General features: G+C 40.8%; 1 protein-coding gene across 2 annotated transcripts in view; it reads right to left on the bottom strand.

Moving 5' to 3' along the window:
* Positions 1 to 19109, bottom strand: part of atad2b (ATPase family AAA domain containing 2B) — a 70298-nt gene that overhangs the window by 15083 nt on the left and 36106 nt on the right. For both annotated transcript variants that reach the window (XR_006007670.1, XM_041958786.1), the window contains exons 25-26: positions 7566 to 8306; positions 5582 to 5712 (exon numbers count right to left, since the gene is read on the bottom strand). Coding sequence is in view for 1 of the 2 variants with exons in the window: in XM_041958786.1 (XP_041814720.1) it covers positions 5582 to 5712; positions 7566 to 8306 (872 nt within the window). In the remaining variant the exon portion in view is untranslated. The remainder of the gene's footprint in view (positions 1 to 5581; positions 5713 to 7565; positions 8307 to 19109) is intronic.

Here is a 19109-nt window from a genome sequence, read left to right as displayed (position 1 = left end):
ATATTGGAGAACAAAACACATCACTGTTGGATTGTGTCACACTGCCTATGTTCACATGCAAAAAAAATATTTGTTTTTGCCCTTCTACTGAAAAAGACGATATTCCTTCTAAGCTGTTTACATGGCTAATGAAAATGAGTAATCCCCTAATACTCCTGTTTACATGCAACCATGGACGCTCCTGTGATCAAACAGTGCCTCCCTCTTTCATTCGTTCAACCACCCTCTTGAAAAGGTCGACGTTGCGATATTTGCGCGGATAAGTCTGTTGATATCTAAGTCTTTCATGTTTAAAAGTAGGTGCGTTTCCTCTTCCAACAACAAATGTGGGCTTTTCTTTTGTGCATGCAGACCAGCCTCGCAAACTGGTGGCTGGTTGGTTTGTTTACAATGCACAGAGCCTGTTGCAAGCTGCAGTAAAAAAAAGTTGAGCCGCATTTACATGTCCAAAGAATGCTCCTAAAACATAAATAATACCGGCATATTTCACATGTCTTAATCGGAAAATGCAACAGTTGGAATAAGGCCGTATTTGGAATAGGATATCCAAACGGAATATGCTGTTTACATGTACACCATACAAAATTTGGGAAAATTGTCATATTCGGAATATGGAATATTAACATGCATGTAAACATACCCACTGGCCAATTGGAGAGCTATTATTGTCACTGTTTTTTCACTATTCCCCATTGTTTGCCACCCAAAGCCAAGTTAAGAATAATAAATAATGAGAGGTATAAATGACAAAGCAACCTTTCTTTTGTTTTTTCTTTGGGGAGAAAAAGTTTTACAGAATAAAGATTATAAACATACATATGAGAAAAAAAGATGTTTGGTAAATATGCTAGGAGAAAGAATTTTAATATTTTATAGATTTAAGACCACAGAGATCCAATATCTCCAGGTAATAAAGGAGGAGAAACTGCACCGACTTCACACAAATAACCACAAACACACCTCCACATTCCCCTGATGCAGAGATGTTTCAAAATAAATGCACCAAAGGCAAAACCACAGAAGCAAATGTATACAGAAAAAGTTAAGATTTGGTCAAGGTGACGGAAAGGACTAGCTATCGACCATCTATGGCTAAACTTAAGGTAAACCTCGAGGGAAATAAAGGTTAATCGATGCAATGTCCTTTACATGTGTAATGCACCCAATGTGTGTGTGTTGGTGTGTGTATTCAGAAGGGTGTTAAACAGTGAAACATGCTGACCAAGCACGAAACATTTCAGACTGCCGTCACGCATTATGAGGATATGTTTTCAGAATGTACAAACATGCACACCCTGGGGAAAAAAAACTAGGGGAATGTAAACAAGCACTGCTGTTTTAAGCTCTTCAGTCCATTTGTGTCATTAAGTCATGTCGTGCAGTCAGGTGATGTAAAGAATCTGTTGACATGAGCCTCCTTTTATATTCAGTACAGACAGTTTGTACTTTAATAGGTATTTGAAAGCAACTGTAAGACACTAACCGGCCAGAGAGCAATGCTAGTTAGCTGATATTTCTAGTATTTCACCCTGATGTGGATTCCCACCTTGGCTATTGACTAAAAAACATAACAGCATCCTAATAGTATTATACTCCATCCCCTCCAGCTGCTACAGCATGTTTCCATCAACCCAACAGCTGTACAGTGTTTTTGCTTCCAGTGGTAGACCCATACTGCTGACTACTATTATATATGCCAGGGTTGGAAAGCAAAGCCAAGCTTTTAAAAACATATTTGCATGTAGTGTATGTCTAATTATGAGTACAAACCCCTAGTTTATATAACCAAGGGTTGAGTGAGGATACATGAGGTGTGAGCTCAGCAAAAGGGCATAATAAATCACCCCAAAGGGCCTGGCAACGGGGTAAACTGCTACAGAATATGAAGAAAATATAAGAGCCTGGTATGTTGATGTTGTGTGAGCTATTGACATAACTGGCACTCACATGCGTGGCCAAGAGGCACAGCTATGCGAGTGCAATTACATGCAAATAGTGGCACTGTCAGGGCCATCAGTGGGAATGAATGAAAATAAAAGAAGCACTCCAAACACCATCTATTTTTATTGACAATCAAATGCTGGTCCAGCACTACTATTAAGCTGTTGTGTTCTGAAAAGACATGTATGATGGCTACTTCACCAGAGGGCCCCCCCCTGCTGTTATTAGTGCTAAAAATGAAGGAAGATGAAATAACTAAGAGAGGCCTCTTCTGTTGACAGGCTTCTGTAAAACAGGAAATCCTGACATGCTGTAATAGCTAAGCATCAAGCCAAAAGACTCCATACTGTGCCAGCAACTAGAAACACTACTTCTTTCTAGGCAGCTGCTAAAGAAAACAGCAGAGCAGACGAGTCTGTGTGTTCTTGGTAAGATGGAGGAAAAATTGCTGGGCCAGATTGGATTTCTTGTTACTGAATTCTCATCTGCAATCGTCAGCGCCACTTCTTCCAGTCCATCTGTGGACAAGTGTCTGATTACTGATGAAAGAAAACAGCTGACTATGAGAGACATTTTGGAGTAGTAAGAGAAACGGGCCTCAGGACCCATTTATTCATGCTGAGGAATTCGTTTTGATCCAGACAGCATCAAGCATCATTTCAGCGAAACTGGTGATAACAGAACTTGATTTTACAAAGTGAATCAGAGCAAATAACTGTGCCATGGCTCTGAAAGGCAGGATGCGAATACTGAAATAATACCGTCTCTGTCCTACAGGCTTTGAGTGTAGGGTCTGTGAACAAACTCATAACACTCTGATGGTATTTAACTCCAGAGAGATTTCAGAGCCTCTTCCATCATGTTAAAAGTCAGAAATAATGAGCCCTCGACAATCAATGAATGCAACTGAAGGAAGAGTGAAGGAACAGTACACCACTCACTGCAGGCCCTAATACACATCAGGCAGCATGCCAGTCCCAGCCCTGCCAGCAAATATCTGCTTAAATGGTGACTCTCATCCTGCGCACCGGATATTCAATTTGTTCCGTAAGCCGGGGATGAAAAAGCAATTATTCACAGTCCCCTCTTTTCACGATCTGTTTCTTTAAGATATCTCCTTCTTCCCCCCACTAACAAATAAACCTCCAGATTAGTTCTGTGTGTGGCTGTTCATAGGGGCAGCCAGTTGAAGCACTAAGATCAAGCCAAATAAAAAGCCTGTCAATCAGTTTGAAAGATGGAGTCTGGTTCGGCAAGACAAGATACGTGCCCCCACCATCCCCATCGTGCCCAGGGGACCATGGGTAAAAGCCACTAGATAATGGCTTGATAGCTGGATGTCACTTCGGAGCAGAGAGGAAAGAAGAAAATGCATGTCAGAACACTTCTTTTACATCAATTACACTACACAGAGTGTCCTAAAACCAAGCACCCCCTACCCGATCAGTGGGAAGTGCTGTCAGAGGAGCCCAGTGAGCCGAGGCTCCAATTTACACTTGGGGTATTAGGTGGGACCCTAGCGTGACTGTGCAAAGTACGGCGGAGCTGCTTCGCATGCTCTCCGTTCCTTGAACACATCCCAGCACAAGTTGGTGGATCTAGTGAGGCAGAGAGAAGCTCATGTTTGAGTCATACCCTTGTTTCCTTCAAATGTCGCAGGAACAACACCTGTTGATTGAGAGATGTGAACATGGTCTGTCACTGTAATTGGCTCCCTCCGTGCTCAGAGAGCAGGGATACAAAATTGATATTTGATAGATGAAAAGGGGAGAGAGACAGTGGCATGACCGTAGGGTAAATGGAAAGGAGGGATAAGCCTCAGAAGTTAGAGTTATCCATCTGAGAAGGGCAGCGTGACAGCGTCAGCTCCACACTGGAGGAAGGCTTAAGGCTGGTCACCCATGATTGAGTTTCCCCATCCTCCATACCTTAAGTCCCATTCCACAAAAAACTCTCAGTACATACGTGCTGCCTTCTAGGTCCCATTCAAATAATGGTAGACATTTAATTATCCTGATACAAATTCTGTTTAACCCTTTTCTATGTCTGGAAGCTATAGAAAGCATGGAGGACAAAGGGAAGGATTAATGCCAAAGGCTGAAGGCTTCTGAGATGAGCACCATACAGCGTATGTGACAGCAAAGAAATGGGAGGACAGGCCTAGCTACCTCTGCTGGCTCACTAGAGATAACGTGAATGGTTAGCCTTCAAAGGGAGCAGGGCTAAGCCGAATATGATGGTCAGTGCCATTTTTAATGCCATTTTGGCCGAGGGACATACACCAGCTTTTGCATATTAATATCTGTACACAAAAAGTGATTCAACAATCCATAGGAAGCAATAAGTGACCAATTTAAATTAAATAAGTAAACAACAGCTGTTTCTTGTACACAGAGGAGGAGAAAACACTCGAAAAACCCTTCACCCACACTGGCAGCAACATTTAAACGAGCACCCGTATGAACTCAAATAAGACTAAACAAAAGCATATTCGTGATATTTTTAGATTATGGCTCCTCTTTTCCATACTCACAGACCAATTAGTGAGTAGCAAAATGTGAAAGTCTGCAACAGCTGGATCCGTTGCAACCAATAAGTCTATATTTCAACATCTTCTTATTTACTGGTGGTATGTGGGGCTGTTAGTATTTACTAAGAAGTACCTACATGGTCGTCTGTATAAGAAATCAAAAGTGAAGATGTATTAACATTAGGCTACACTGCAACTTCTGTGTTGTCTGTTTCCAAGATTGTCTGTAGTGACGTGATTCATTTTGCTTAATTATGTTATTTGGATAATTATTTTTGAAACATCTTCAAGAGCTCTAACATATCACACTGATACGACACTGACATACAACTGCTGAACTAACTGAATACATCAAGATGGACATTTTGTGTGACCACGCTTCTCCCTTCAGAAAGCTTGTCTTCCTGTTACCACATCATTACTTTGGTACAGATCACAGTACCTGTTAAAACTCCAATCCACAGTCAGTGCACGATGCCAAATGAGCCCAGCTGTTACATCCTTCACGGTCTGAATTAGAATGATGACTGTGTAGAATCAAGCAAGATGGTGATAGGGCACGCAGTGGGGTTTTAAAAAGCTAAATCTTGGAGGGTTGTAAGGGGTTAGATAATCTTTTAGCGCTACAGAGACGATGAAGGTTCTTCTTAACCTGTTCGAGCAACACGGAATGTGCCCCCCTTGCTGCCACTGTCTTCAACCTTGGCTGCATTTTCCATTTAAAATGCTGATCATGTCAACAAATGTTGTCGTAGCACAGACGATAACAAACAATGACGTTGAAAGCAAACACCATTTCTATATAAATTTCAAAAGAGTCATCATTTACAGATTTAAGGACTGCTCTTTAAATAAACTCCTATTTCACAGCCCAATAGTCCAGCAATAAGATAAAGATTTGGCACCGAATAAATAATCAATAGCAATTTCAGATTCAAACACGCTTCCATAAAACTTATTACCTACACCTGTGCTCTCTTCACTTTCTACTCTGACCTGAAAACATGGCCCATGACCATGACCCCAAAGCCACAGCACCCTTCAGACTGAGAATTTCGTGTACCAATACACCACTAACAGGCAAAATAAATGATTTCGTGAAAAATTTACCAAAAGTCGCTGGTGGTCAACCACTACTGGAGGATGGGGAGGGACTGGCTGTGGCTCTTCTTCTGTCCTCTCGGCAGATCCCTTCAGCTGCTCTGACAGGCTCTTCTTGCATTTCCTGGCTTTGGAACCCCCTAATAAATGGATTATTGATGGAAGAAGAATTAACAATGAGGGCTATGAATGAATGCAGTGTGATAGCAATTAAAAACAGCCTAATATGAACGGTTGAGCCAAGTTTGAGATCTCTTTTGTTTTTTATCATGAACCACCAAATAGCACGAACTGGATAGCTGTCAAGGAAAAAAAAAATATTCCAACCGCCATGGCGACAAGATTAATGTAATCCTACAGTATATGAAGAAAATCTATTTGAAGCTACTAGCAGTTACTCAGGGCACAATATTTCACATCTGGACTCGTTCCTGTCCATTTATAACAATGCACAAGAAATGCTTTGATGGAAACAAAAGGCCTGGCTCAGCTTGTAATGAGTGTGGGGGCGGAGTAGCTGAGTTGTCTGTTGTTTGAGGAGCCACAGTTTGTTTGTGTTCTGTTGTCTGATCGTGCCATCCTCTGATGGCTTCTCCATATTCCTCCATATTACCTCAGCCTTCCAGCTGGCCTCCACTCACCACAACCCAAAACCGCATGACTGTAATTAAAAACATAAACTTTTTTGGCTTATATTAAAATACAATTCACCAACAGAAAGGGCATAATGGCTCAGGGCAAGGGGGAAAAAAGATATGGCAGAGTCAGAGACAGCGGAGAGCCAGCCAACATTGTGAATCTTTTGTAGACAAAGAAAACATTTCAGAATACATATCAGAAGGTGTGGAGTGTCTACAAAGGCACACATAATTTCAAGCCCCTGGAGCTTCTCCATTGAAATATACTGCCTGCTACGCCAGGAGACAGCATTTTTATATTGTGTATGACTTATGCTGCATTATTCATGCCCTCTCTATTTTAAAAGCTAAACCAAGTGTAAATCAGAAGAGCTGGATGATAATCAAAAAAGTAATTTAAGATCACAATTAAGTGGTGGGAAAAAGCACTGGCTGAATGTGTAAAAAAACAGACTGACTTAACTTGCTTAATCACTTATCTGTAAAGATCAAATGATTTGTAAGGAAAATGAAGAGATCAAAATGAGCACCTGACAATGTACACCTTTCTCTTCTCGCTTTAAAAGCTCCTTTCAGATGCAGTTCAAACTCAAACAAACAAACAAAAATCTATCTGACTGATGACAACCCCAAACTCACTGTAACAGAAACACACTATGAGTACAGCACTGAGCAAATTAGGTTAGTTTCACATCAGGTACAACCCTGATTCCAAAAAGATGTAAAATGTAATTAACAACAGAATGCAATAATTTGCAAACTAACTGTTCCTGAGCCCATTTAGTAACATCCTTTATACAATCATGTGTTCACAAAGTGGTGAACCTCGCTCCATCCTCGTTTGTGAACGACTGAGCCTTTCCAGGATGCTCCTTTCATACCCAACCATGATACTATCACCTGTTACCAATCAACCTGTTTACCTGTGGAATGATCCAAACAGGTGTTTTTGAGGCATTTCACAACTTTCCCAGTCGTTTGTTGCTCCTGACCAAACTTGTTTGAAACGTGTTGTTGCATCAAATTCAGAACAAGCAGGTATTTACAAAAATCAATGAAGCTGATGAGGTCAACCTTTAAATATATTGTCTTTGTACTGTTTTCAATTGAGTATATGTCAAAATGTAATAACAATTTATTACATTCCATTTTATTTATGTTTTACACAGCATCCACACCTCTTTGGAATCGGGGTTGTGAAAATGTTGTATGATGTATTATTTGCACTTTCAAGGAATGCAACAGGCATTAAAATATAGAACACACTTAAGACAGAGGGAGAAAAACTGTGTTCTAATCAAGAAATTGTGCTACTAAAGCTGGATCACATAAAAACTCCAAGTCTAGCTTTATACCTTCTTTATCTTGATCTTCATCAACATTTTCTGTTACTGCCCTCCCATCCTGGGGAGGGAGCTCCTGAGTTGGTTTGCTCTCATTTTTGTCTTTGTGCTCTTCCTGATCTGGATTATTATTAGAGCCCTCCGCCGTGCTCTGAGGAGTCATTTTCTCAGCCTCACTGCTCCTCTTGAGGCTCTGTGAGTCCAGGCTGTCCATTGACTCGTTTCCATTCACACAGTCAACTTGTGACACTAGGAGACCCCCTGTGTGCTTAGGCTGGGCCTCAGCATCTGAAGACTCAGACGCTTCATTTAAAGGCTGGAAGTCAGCCTGCTTGTCCTGGCTCTCCCCGTCTGCCCTGGGCTGAGAACTGTCATCAAGGCAGTGCAGCTCACTGTGTTTCTCCGTGTTCTCCGACTCTGCCTCTTTGGCTGTGGACACCTCTTCCTTAAGTGTTGCGTCTTCTTGGGCTTCACTGGCATCTGGGGGTTCAGCGGGAGCTGCAACAGGGGGCTCATTGGAGCTCTCCTCCTCAGTAGAGGGGACATGGGGATGATGGCCATTGGGCTGGGGCCCCATGGTATCACAAGATGATTCCTCATCCTGCGTCAAACACGAGTCGCTGGGCCCCGCTGCTTCCACCTCTGCCTCAGGCTCCTCCTCCTCCTCTTCTGTTCCTTTCTTGTAGTTCTTCTTCTTACGGATGATGCCCCGCCCCCAAGATGGCCTCCGGCGAATCTTCCGCTTTATGTGATCTATGATGGAGAGAGGAAAGAGAGAGAAGAAGGAAACCTTATTAATGCAAAAAAGCACGAAGCATTCTTTAAAATTCAGAATAATTAAAAGAAACAACAAAAATGAGCAGCTGTTCAGACATCGGATTCCTATTAACAACCTTCAAATCATTCTTTACCTTAAAAAGTAAAAAAAATAAAAACAAAATAAATAATACTAAAAGTTCTTTTTTAAGCTGTGAGTACATACACAAACATACAGAAGCAAAAGACAAAAAAGTACACAACCAAACATAATTTGTCACAATTCTCTCTCTGAAACACATTTCCTTCCATACACAGCCTCATAGTTTAGCTTGCAAGTGGACTGTATTTAAATCTGGACGTTTGGCCTTCCTCAAAAAGTTGCAGGCAGTGGGTGACAAGGGATTGTGAGAGAGAGGCAGACTGAGACAGCAGCACTGCTATATCATGGATGTTGGACACTAATGACAACAGATGGTGCTTGGGGTTTTAAGAGGAAGGGGAAAACCAAAGCCTGCTCTCTGAGAGTGCAGTAAAAGTGTCAGAGCAAGCAAGCAAGAGTGCTAAATGCAGTGAAACTTCAAGGCATTTGCCTTCATTTACTGCTTTTCCCAAGCAGTCACTGAGATACACAGGAGAGCAACAAAGTCAGAGAGAGGAGCAGACCGGAAAGGCAGCGTGAAACAGAAAACACACAGGGACCACAACAGGGCAGTTTCCTAGGGACACAAGGGTTTGAACCTGACAATGAGTGGCAATGCCATGACCTGTCAGTAACAGCACCTTAACCCTGCAGAAACCCATTGGGGTCTTTGGCACCAAAAGGCCTTGACAGTTTAAAATCATCAGTTGAATCACATCAGACAGCTTTTGACGTTGCATAACACCAGGATAAAAACAGAAATCCTTTCATAAAATAACTACCTGAAAAAGGAAAAAAGATTCGATTTGTATGTATGTGTGTGTAAAAGAGCTCAGATGTGGATATGGACCCTAGATCACGATGGACTCATTAAAATACATAAAGTCCTCCCGATTATAACTCTGTCAAGGGCCCCTGGAACGATCCAAGTCTGCCAAAGTGAAATCTTATGCAGAATTAATAACATACGTCAGCCTGGTTCTCAAAGGGCTAAATGCTCTCCAATTATCTTATTTAACATAGATCACACTGCACAGTCTGCTCCCTGCATGCTTTGAGCAAAGATTTTGCCTCAATACAACAAAAGGTTTTCATTATATAATCTGTATCTGCATCATATTCCCCACAAAGATATGAACAGGCAAACACTGACAAGAAAGCATGATGCATGCTGTCTGTCAACCCCACCCACAATGCTTTTAACCAGGGCTCATCTTTTCACTCTAAAGACGTAATTATGCACACTGCGCATGTACATCAGAGTAAGGTAGAAAAATGAAGCGTTAAGTACTCGTTCATAATAGAGAGGGAACATCAAGGAGAACAATCACACTAAAAGTTATATTTTATCTCAAAAACACAACAAAAAAAGGATAATGAGTCAACCAGTGCTTGCTGGTGAGCTCAGAACCCTCCTCTTCAGTAACGGTGTTCTCAGGTGACCCTCATAATGAGCAGCCACACATTTCCTGTCAGGCACAACCAGCACACCAGACGACCCAGAGGGGAACAGAGTACACTTGGTGCCAGCTCACGCTGTACAATTATTGTAACAAACAGCAATTTACATGTGTTTATGCAGTTGCTACATTTTGGGTATGTATTATATTGTATCATGAACACTTTCAAGGACAAGGAGTACTTGCTGGGGGGGGGGGGGAAGACTGTATTTTGTTACCACCTTGGCGGCACTTACTGCGCACTGTGTGCATGCTGCAAAACCGCAACGTCACCATTTTGATTCCAGCCAGTGACCTTTGGTGCATGTCATGGCCTCTCTCTCTCTCTCCAGCTTCTCTCCCCATTTCCTGTCACCTCTTCACTATCAATCTGTCTAATAAAGCTGACAAAGCCAGAAAAGCAAAGATATATAAAGAATATGGACAGTGTTTGTCATCTGCTTGCCAGGGTACCAAAACATAGAGCATTCGAATTTTTCATAGACTTTGCGTAAACTCACAGTGGCATGTGCTGAAGTGCTGCCTTGAAATGTTCAATGCACTCTCATTTCATAATACACCATGTGTTCAAGCATTGCTCTGTCATCACACTAGGGGACTAATGGATACCTTTCAAAAACAGAGCTACTACTATTCTGCATGCATAAGACAACAACACTACATCACACAAAAGGTCCACCGGTCTCCTGCAAATATTCCACAAATATCTACACAGACTGGTATTTAGGGCAATTAAAAACAATAGAAGAGGAACTGGTCGGTATTCCTTCTGCAGGAAGCCACCAGAGCTGGAGCTTCAAAGCAACAATGAGACACTTCTCCCACTGCCAAGGCATGCTGGAGTGATCGGCAGCCTGTCCACCGGCCATCATGCCCAGTCTGTCATAGAGCTTCTCTCAAGTGGGTACAGGGGCTGCTGGCAGAGTGAGTTTTAAGGCAGTCTTCAGCATTGCTTTTCAGTTCCTCCTGATCTGATCTGGAAGGAGGAGACAGCCGTAGGGTAAGCTATGGAGCAGGCAGATATCTGCAGTCTTTCTCGGGCATGACTGGCACATGGGATAGTTGCTCTGCTGTAACTGCGGGACCAGAGCTGGAAAAAGAGAGCAAGAACAAAGACGAAGCGAACATGCCAGGCTTCTTGGATATCTCTCAATCTGGCGTCCTATCAATAATGCTTCTTTGTGTGTCTGAATGTGTCTTTTTCTCATCTTGTCAGCTGGTCAATTTTGACCAACTTTTTTTTTTTTTTTTAACTTAGAACTGTCACCTTGTAATGTCCAATAATTAGTCATAGCTCGACTCTTTTCAAATTCAGTAGAGAATTTTTCTGCTCAGAGTTTTACATTTCTGTTTTTTTATATCTATATTATTCTTTTAACAAATCCTGCCAAGTAAAGTCAAACTTCAGCATGGTTGTTCTAAGCAGAGCCTAATAAAAAAAGAAGCATAGTAGCTAATTTTCTGCTGACTCCCATTTTCTCCTTTAACCCTCTCTGGATATGCACTATCTTTTCTTTTTTTTGCACACTCACAAACCAAAACAAACAATCCACAACTCAGTGAAAGAGGTCTCGATGAGGTCAGCTATCACCATCAAAGCTATGAAGCGTGCTCCTAAGGGAGGAAAAGGTGAGACAGAATGGCAGCAAATGACTCGTCATAGTCAGCTCTTAAATAATGCATGAAAGTTGTTAGAGCATGAACAGCCAACCACAGAGGGGAGATATGCTGATGGGGGAGGGAAGGAAGGAAGGGAAAGAGAACCAGAGCACTTTGTATTAATTAAAAGTGTCTAACCCATACAAGATTCATGCAGTGGCAGAAATATTTCAAGTTGCCATTAAATGTACATGTTAGAACAGTATCTGTGTGTGTGTGTGTGTGTGTGTGTACGCACACGTGCACATGCATGCCCACACGGACAAATATAGTTTTTGAGCGCAGAAAGCCCCAGGAGAGTATCCAAACTGCCGTACCAGCAAGTATTAAATAAATAAATCAGTCCAGTGACACTGATGGACAATTCAGCGGCATACTCTAGCAATGCCTTTGGGTGGAACTGTGAATCAGTGCCTCTGATTCACTGATTTCTTTATTTAATAATTCCTAGTATTGAGTAATCAGATCACAGCTCACCGACAGAAAGTTACGGAGAGAGAGGACAAAGGAAGGAAATGTTCTGTGAAATAAAACTTTGTGATGGAAGATTTCCCTTCCACAGGTGCACACGGCCAGACTGATCCACTGTTTGTGCAGCACAGCGGAATCAGTAAAAGCCCCACAGCCTTGGTCAGAATAATCCAGTTACATTTCTACTACTACGGTGTAGTAGAATAATAAGAGTGTCCAAGGAAATCTAGCATGCCATGTCCAATTTTGCACACAGAATTATGCAATTCAGTGTAGGTTATTTGTTACCTCTATATGCTCCAGAGACACACAAGCACATACAAGGATAAAGTGTGTCCATCTCAGATAAACTTGTATGATAGGTCTGTGGGCACAATGCCACAACACATCAGTACGAACTCATACTCACTGTATACCCTAAAGCTAGTTATATAAATCCGGGCAATCTCTCCAACTGCTTCTATTTAAATTCTTAATCAGTTCAATTTGTCTACATTATGCAAAAGGAAAAACATCTTGGACAAATTAACCTCCAAGTTTAACATAGGAGGAACATTCTGTCTTTAAAAGGAAAAGCTTGACAATTTTGGAAATGTGCTTATTAACTTTCTTGCCAAGAGTTATTTCAGAAGATTGATATACCACTCACATATCTGTATTGGGGTTGCCGATTATCGAATCCGATATTCATCACTTATTACAATTCTCAGAACAACATGCACGCCTGGTTTCCCAGTGACCCCACTGAAAATGTGTGAAGTCACTAGCCAACAGGATCTTACTCAATGGAGGCGAAAACGATGCCTTTTAAATCAGTCGCTCTCCTGCCAGAGTCTCTGAATATTGCACTTAGTTGTAGTGATATACAGTGAACTAGAACGACTCTTGTCCGTTCTGAGTGAGCACGTCTTCACTGAAGTACAGAAGTCATCTCACTGGAGCTGCTGAGAAGCTCTGCTTTCTGCACCACAATCTGGTGCTGCTGGACTGGGACGACTAACTGAGGACAGGACTCTTAATAGTTTAATTCTCTATTAGTTTTATTTATTTGTTTTTAATTTATTGATTTTGTAAAACTTGGGGGAGCTATTTTCAGTTAACTTCATAAGATGCTGCTGGGGGGTCTCAGCACTTTACGTTTCTGTTCTTTGTTCTGTTCTCTTTTAATAGCATTAAATTAAATATATGCTTTAAGGACTCAGATCTATTATTTAAGTAAAAGTAGCAATAGCACAGTGTAAAAATAATTTAAAATAAAAGTTATCAATTCAAAATATTGAGTGAAAAAGTATTTACTATTAAAAGATTCTAAAAGTACCAAAAGCAAAAGTGCAGGATGGGAAATTTCAGAAAAATATGTATTATATTACTGGATTATAATTATTGATGCATTAATGTGTGCATCAGTTTAATGTTGCTGCTACTTTAATTACTTCACATACAGCCAGGTAGCTTGATCTCTAGTAATACACCATAGTTTATTTGTTGATATATAGTTTGTATTAATAATCTAAACCTGTAAGTCACTAGTAGCTAAAGTTAGCAAATAAATACAGATGGTAATATTGGTTCTAAACACCGTTTCCTTGATTACTAAAAATCTGTCCCGGGCCTGTACTGTAAATATGAAGCTACAGGCAAACAGCTGGTTATCTGTTAGCTCTGTCCTAAGATAACAAAACTCGCCTACAACCACCTCTAAAGATCATTAATTAATATGTTCAATCATATTTGTTTAATCCGCACAAAAAACGTAAGTGTACAAAAAACAACTCACCATTTTACAGGGGTTTATGTGTCAGGCCATTTCTTGGTCAGGACCAGTAACTTCCTGGTCTCCACTAGGTTGCCAGGGAACTGGTCCTAAACATTTTCCCCAAAATGTCAAACAGGCCCAGAGCATACAGAAAAAAAACATCTCATTGAGACCAGCTCCCATATCTATTGACAAACACATTGTCCTTTTACAAATTGTAAATCTGATCTCAGCCCTCCATTTCCTCAGTGGCTGCCCACTTTTTAAAATGGGCATTTGGCTGAAGAAAAAAAGAATTCATGAAGCCTCGACATTTACTGCATAGTTAAAGCTGTATGTCTAAAACGATGATCCTAACACATTTCCAGACACGGATTATAACTCTCAATGGTGTGAGGAACAATAAATGCAACTGCTTTGCAATTACTGGGTGTGGAAGCTAAAATCATGACACATACAGTAATTAAATGCTGTGAAGCACGTCTCTGGATATCAGCACCAGCTGAACTGATTCATTTTAAAATGTACCTGTGACAACAGACCACAGCGATGGAAACAGTCGCCATCTGAATCATCTCACTGAGCTTCAAGCTTGAAACATTAAATCCACCATAGTTCCAGACAATGTTATGAGGTGATCAGTTTTCCTTTTGAAAGAAAAGTAGAGGATGCAGATTTTACTGGTTAATGAGGTGCACTGATAACAGCCTGTACATATGCACTAACTCCTATCTCTTTTGGGCAGGTCTTCCTTTCTTAAATGTGTGAGATATTTCGTCTAACCACCCATCTTAAAGAACAACAAGCTAGTTTCAGTAGGAATAGTCTGTAGAGTCAGTCACCCGAATCAGTCCAAATACACACAGACTAACCTGGACAGACGCTCTGCTGCTTACTAACCTACTTCCCTCCTTATTGTTGAGTGTGTTTGTGTGTGTGTGTGTGTGTGTGTGTGTGTGTGTGTCTGTTTCCATGGCAATGAACAATACTTTACTTGCCTCCAGATAATGCTTGCTCTTTAATTCTCCACCATGATTCACATTTAGGACACTGGGCCAACACTGGGGTACGCTCAAGCTGAGAAATATATTACAACGTTTTGGGACCAAAGGAAAACAAGTGCCAGAGAAAATATGTGACAATAACTGTATTTTGTGCGTGTGTGTGTGTGTGTGTGAGTGTTCAAATATGTAATTTAACAACAATATGGGATCTGTGTGCATTCTGGTAGCAGCACAGTCCAGTTGATTTGAGATTCACAATCATCACAGAATGAGGTCTACAGATCTGAGCTTAACTGGAAGCAGAACGGAGGGAAAACCTGCGACTCCAAAATTGAAAAATATTAGACTTTCAAATTTGAGTGAGAAAAAAATATGGGACATGGGACAGCATGTGAGATATGAGAGTCATTCTGGCAACGTGATGAAGGTTTAAAGTTAGTTTATGGGTAAAAGCGGATTAAAGCTATTATTGAGGCTAATGTCAAATATGTGATTGTATCACAGCTGTTAAGCACTTAAATTAATGAATTACATTTGTTGAAATATGAATGTTTACTTTCTTTATCAACATGTCAATCAATGATTCAGACATGATTCTGTAAAGAATGAATACATTGTTGTGGAGCAACTGAAAGTAAAATTCTAGACAAATGACTGGAGAAACGTAAGAAATGCAGACCTGTGCATTGCATCCTACTAACAAGCAATGACCATAAATCAGGATGTGTATAAATGCTGAGGAGGCTCTGGTCTCAACCTAATTAAACACTTCTGGAACAGATCCAATTCTTATCTGCAGATGATCATTCTGAATTGTTGATTGCAACAAACAGGCTGTGTGCGTGCTTATGCACACATACGGTATATAAGTGGAGTTACTCGCATTGCAGACCCAGCATGTGCATGGTCGCAGGCGCAACCCAGCATCATGGTCCTGGTTCATTGGAATCGACTGCAGTTTGGGCCTCAATCTAGTAACATTAATGAAGTATTGATCCACCCTGCTCGCATAACCTGCGACTGATGGGGAGGAGCTTGGGAGTAAGGAGTTGTGTCACAATCTAGAACTAAACAAACATACTCACCCTTTTCAATGGCGGCACAGATAGACTGGGATGTTTTCTTTCTAAACATGTTCAGTAGTTTTAAAGAAATGAAATTCTGAAGTTATTTCTAGCTAAACTTATCAGAATTCACATGGGGGGGAAATTACTACTTTCTTTTTTTCCATCTAATGTAAAAAAACAAACAAACAAACAAACTGCTTTCTCCACCTCCCGCTGTGGTAAATTAACGTGTAATTAATGGCATACTGTATCAGCACCGGAGGATCCACCACTTGTGTATGATATGATTATTATGATAAAAAAGTTAGCATGATTTCAACGTTATTAACCAGCAGACGGTTGATGGACTGTACATTAACAGTACACAGGGGCTACAAAATACTCACAAATAAGTGACCAAACTTAATGACAGTGTTTGAAACAGTGATTTAGTTACTTCAAAGCTTAAGTACTTCAGCTTAATGACTTTCCTGAATGTATTTATTGTCTTTCTTTTATGTTTTACTAAAGAAAAGGAAGAAATTCAGATTCATGATCATGGACACGGCTAAATGTTGTACGTATTCACAGCAAAGACTATAAATTCTGTCCCTGCTTTTGTTTAGCTGTTCTAAGCATTAACTATAAGAGCTTGTTCTTGAACACGATATTTTCCCCTCTCTATAATGTCACCCTGTGGATCTAAATCATTCCACTAAGTTGGAGTTAACACAGTGCAAAGGCTGTACATCCACTGCCGTGTCTGTTGAACAAATTCCAATTCAATGGTTCCTGATGACTTAAACTAAATAATTGAAATTTTGTCGATAGAAATATGCACATAAACTATAAAAACAAGATGATACACGACCATCATACATGTTATATTAACTTTTAAATGCGTTCTCCTTGATGCATTTGCTGTCGAAAAGCTATTTACAAAATTCTAAGCATTATTTAGGACTATTAATCAGTCCAGCATAGAGCCCAGCTGAATTTCAAATGACTTCTATTAAAGTCAGGGGCAAAAGTCAGTATCTCAAGTATCAACTCAGCGTTAACCTTAAATTATATAGCTTTATTCATATTTGAATCTGTTCCTTTTCATTTGTGTTTTTTATATTCACATTTTAAGCCTTCATTCCAATCCTCAACATCACTCCGCACTGAAACATGCGACTGAGCAGCAGCATGTACCACATCTGTTTCAGGAAGGATGGGTGAAAAGCAAACAGGAGACCACATGGGAAACACTACAGGAGAGAAAGAGAGGCAGAAAGCCCGTCATGGTGACACAGGGCCTCGGGGTCTCTAGGTTGTGAAAGGAAGACAGCCGTTTGTCACCTGGTGTGACACTTCACACTGACACTTAATGAAATGTCCAGATCAATAAATGATCCAATCCTTGCTTTTTGAAATGAAGGAAATCAGTCACTTCCCTCGGTTGCTGTGATGCTCCCTTCCTATTTCCCTCCTTCACTTCCTCTCTCCCTTTCTCTCACATAAAGGCCTACACACCCACACCACACTGCTTGTTTCAAAGGAATAGTTTGGAGCTCGAGCCAAAAAATGGCTAGCTTAGTTAAGCATAAAGATAACACAAAACCGCCTACCAGCACCTCTAAAGCTCAGTCACAAGTTATATCTTGTTGTTCTGTGCACAATCCAAACAGTAACACAAGGAGAAAATCCCACCCCACCACCTAACCACAAAAAGACTGATTCCATTAAGCCATAATTACAATAAATAACCTCCTGTTCACACGTGCAGTGCAACACTGCCAAACATCTTGTCATGTAACATTAACTTAACATAATGGAGACTTAAGTTAAAAGCCTAAACAAAAGCTATGAAATGTAATGGATGGATGAGACAGCTGCAGCTCAGGAAGTAGTGCGAGTTGTCCACTGATCACAGGGTTTGCGGTTTGACCCCCTCCTGTCCACATGTCGAAGTGTCCTTGGTCAAGACACTGAACAGCAAGTTGCTCACAATGGCAATGGCAGCACCCTGCGGGCGTACGGGGGTAGCTCCCTTCCACTGCAGTGTGAGTTCTCTCTCTCTTCTTGTAAAGCGGCTTCGCCATTTACCATAACAATAAGGCCAAAATTTTGCAGATTTTATATCTACTACTAGTCATCTACTACTCGACTAAGATGGACCTCAATGTCAAGAAAGAATCACATATCAACACAGAAGCGACAGCAGGTCATGGGGCAATGTATATTGTCAAACCTTCGTCACATGCATTGAAGGGCTAACAGTGTATTGACCAGATATAAATGCTACCACAAAGAGGAAAACAGTTAAAAGGTGGAGGAACTGAAGACATTATTCAGTCAGAGCATCTATCTTTCTGTCCTTCTCCTCTCTGCTGCTCAGTAAATGGCCAGTGGGATGACGGTGCCTGTGGTGCCCTCTCCTCAGAAGACAGATATGCCCTAATGCACCAGCAGCTCCAAGCGCTGTTGAAGATGTCAGCCCACGCACACGCGTACATACAAAGCGGGGTATGAAAGCGTTCTGGGGGAAAGGTCTGTCACCCCCAGCAAAAACATGCATACAGGCAAGCTGTAAGGCAGGAGCGCTGAGGTAAAGAGGTGCTGAACCTGTTGGTTCATTTGACTTATGTATGAGATATCATACGTCAATATAATATATATAGTACGTGTCCAATAGCTGTTAAATGAAACACTGCTGTTAAATACAAATGGGTGTTTCACTATAGGAGCTTGATTTCAGGTGGAGAACTAGATCTGCAATGCATCCCACATCCTCACAGCTTATGGGTATAATTTCCATTTCATTAGGATACACTGTGCACTGTAATGAGAGCCACAGTTATGTTTCCATATGATAAGAATAGTAGAGTAAGATGTGCTAATTAACTGCTATGTTGGAGATTTGAGTATATTTATGAAATGCAGTAAGTAGTTATTGCCTGCCAATACTGTGTCTACAGTTTAGTTGGGCTACATCTTCTTTTCTTACATTCTAACGTTGCAATATTCAGAATTGATGCAACTAGCAGAGCTCTGGAAATATATTAATTTAGCCACTCAAACATCTTATTATATACCTGTGTAAATACAAAAAATAGAGGTCCTAACTGGGATCTTATTAGTTAGACTACTCCTGGATATAATGTTGCTGCTATCTTAACTTATATTCTGCTGATCATCTGACAAAGGCCCTGATCTGAAGGCGTATCACATTCACTGTGAAGGATAGCCATCGTACCTGCTAAACTGATTAGATTAG

Source organism: Chelmon rostratus, chromosome 18, assembly GCF_017976325.1.
Source record: "Chelmon rostratus isolate fCheRos1 chromosome 18, fCheRos1.pri, whole genome shotgun sequence".
NCBI classification, from domain to species: Eukaryota; Metazoa; Chordata; class Actinopteri; order Chaetodontiformes; family Chaetodontidae; genus Chelmon; species Chelmon rostratus.
Note: the sequence above shows the minus strand (reverse complement) of the source record. Positions and strands in the feature narration are given on the sequence as shown.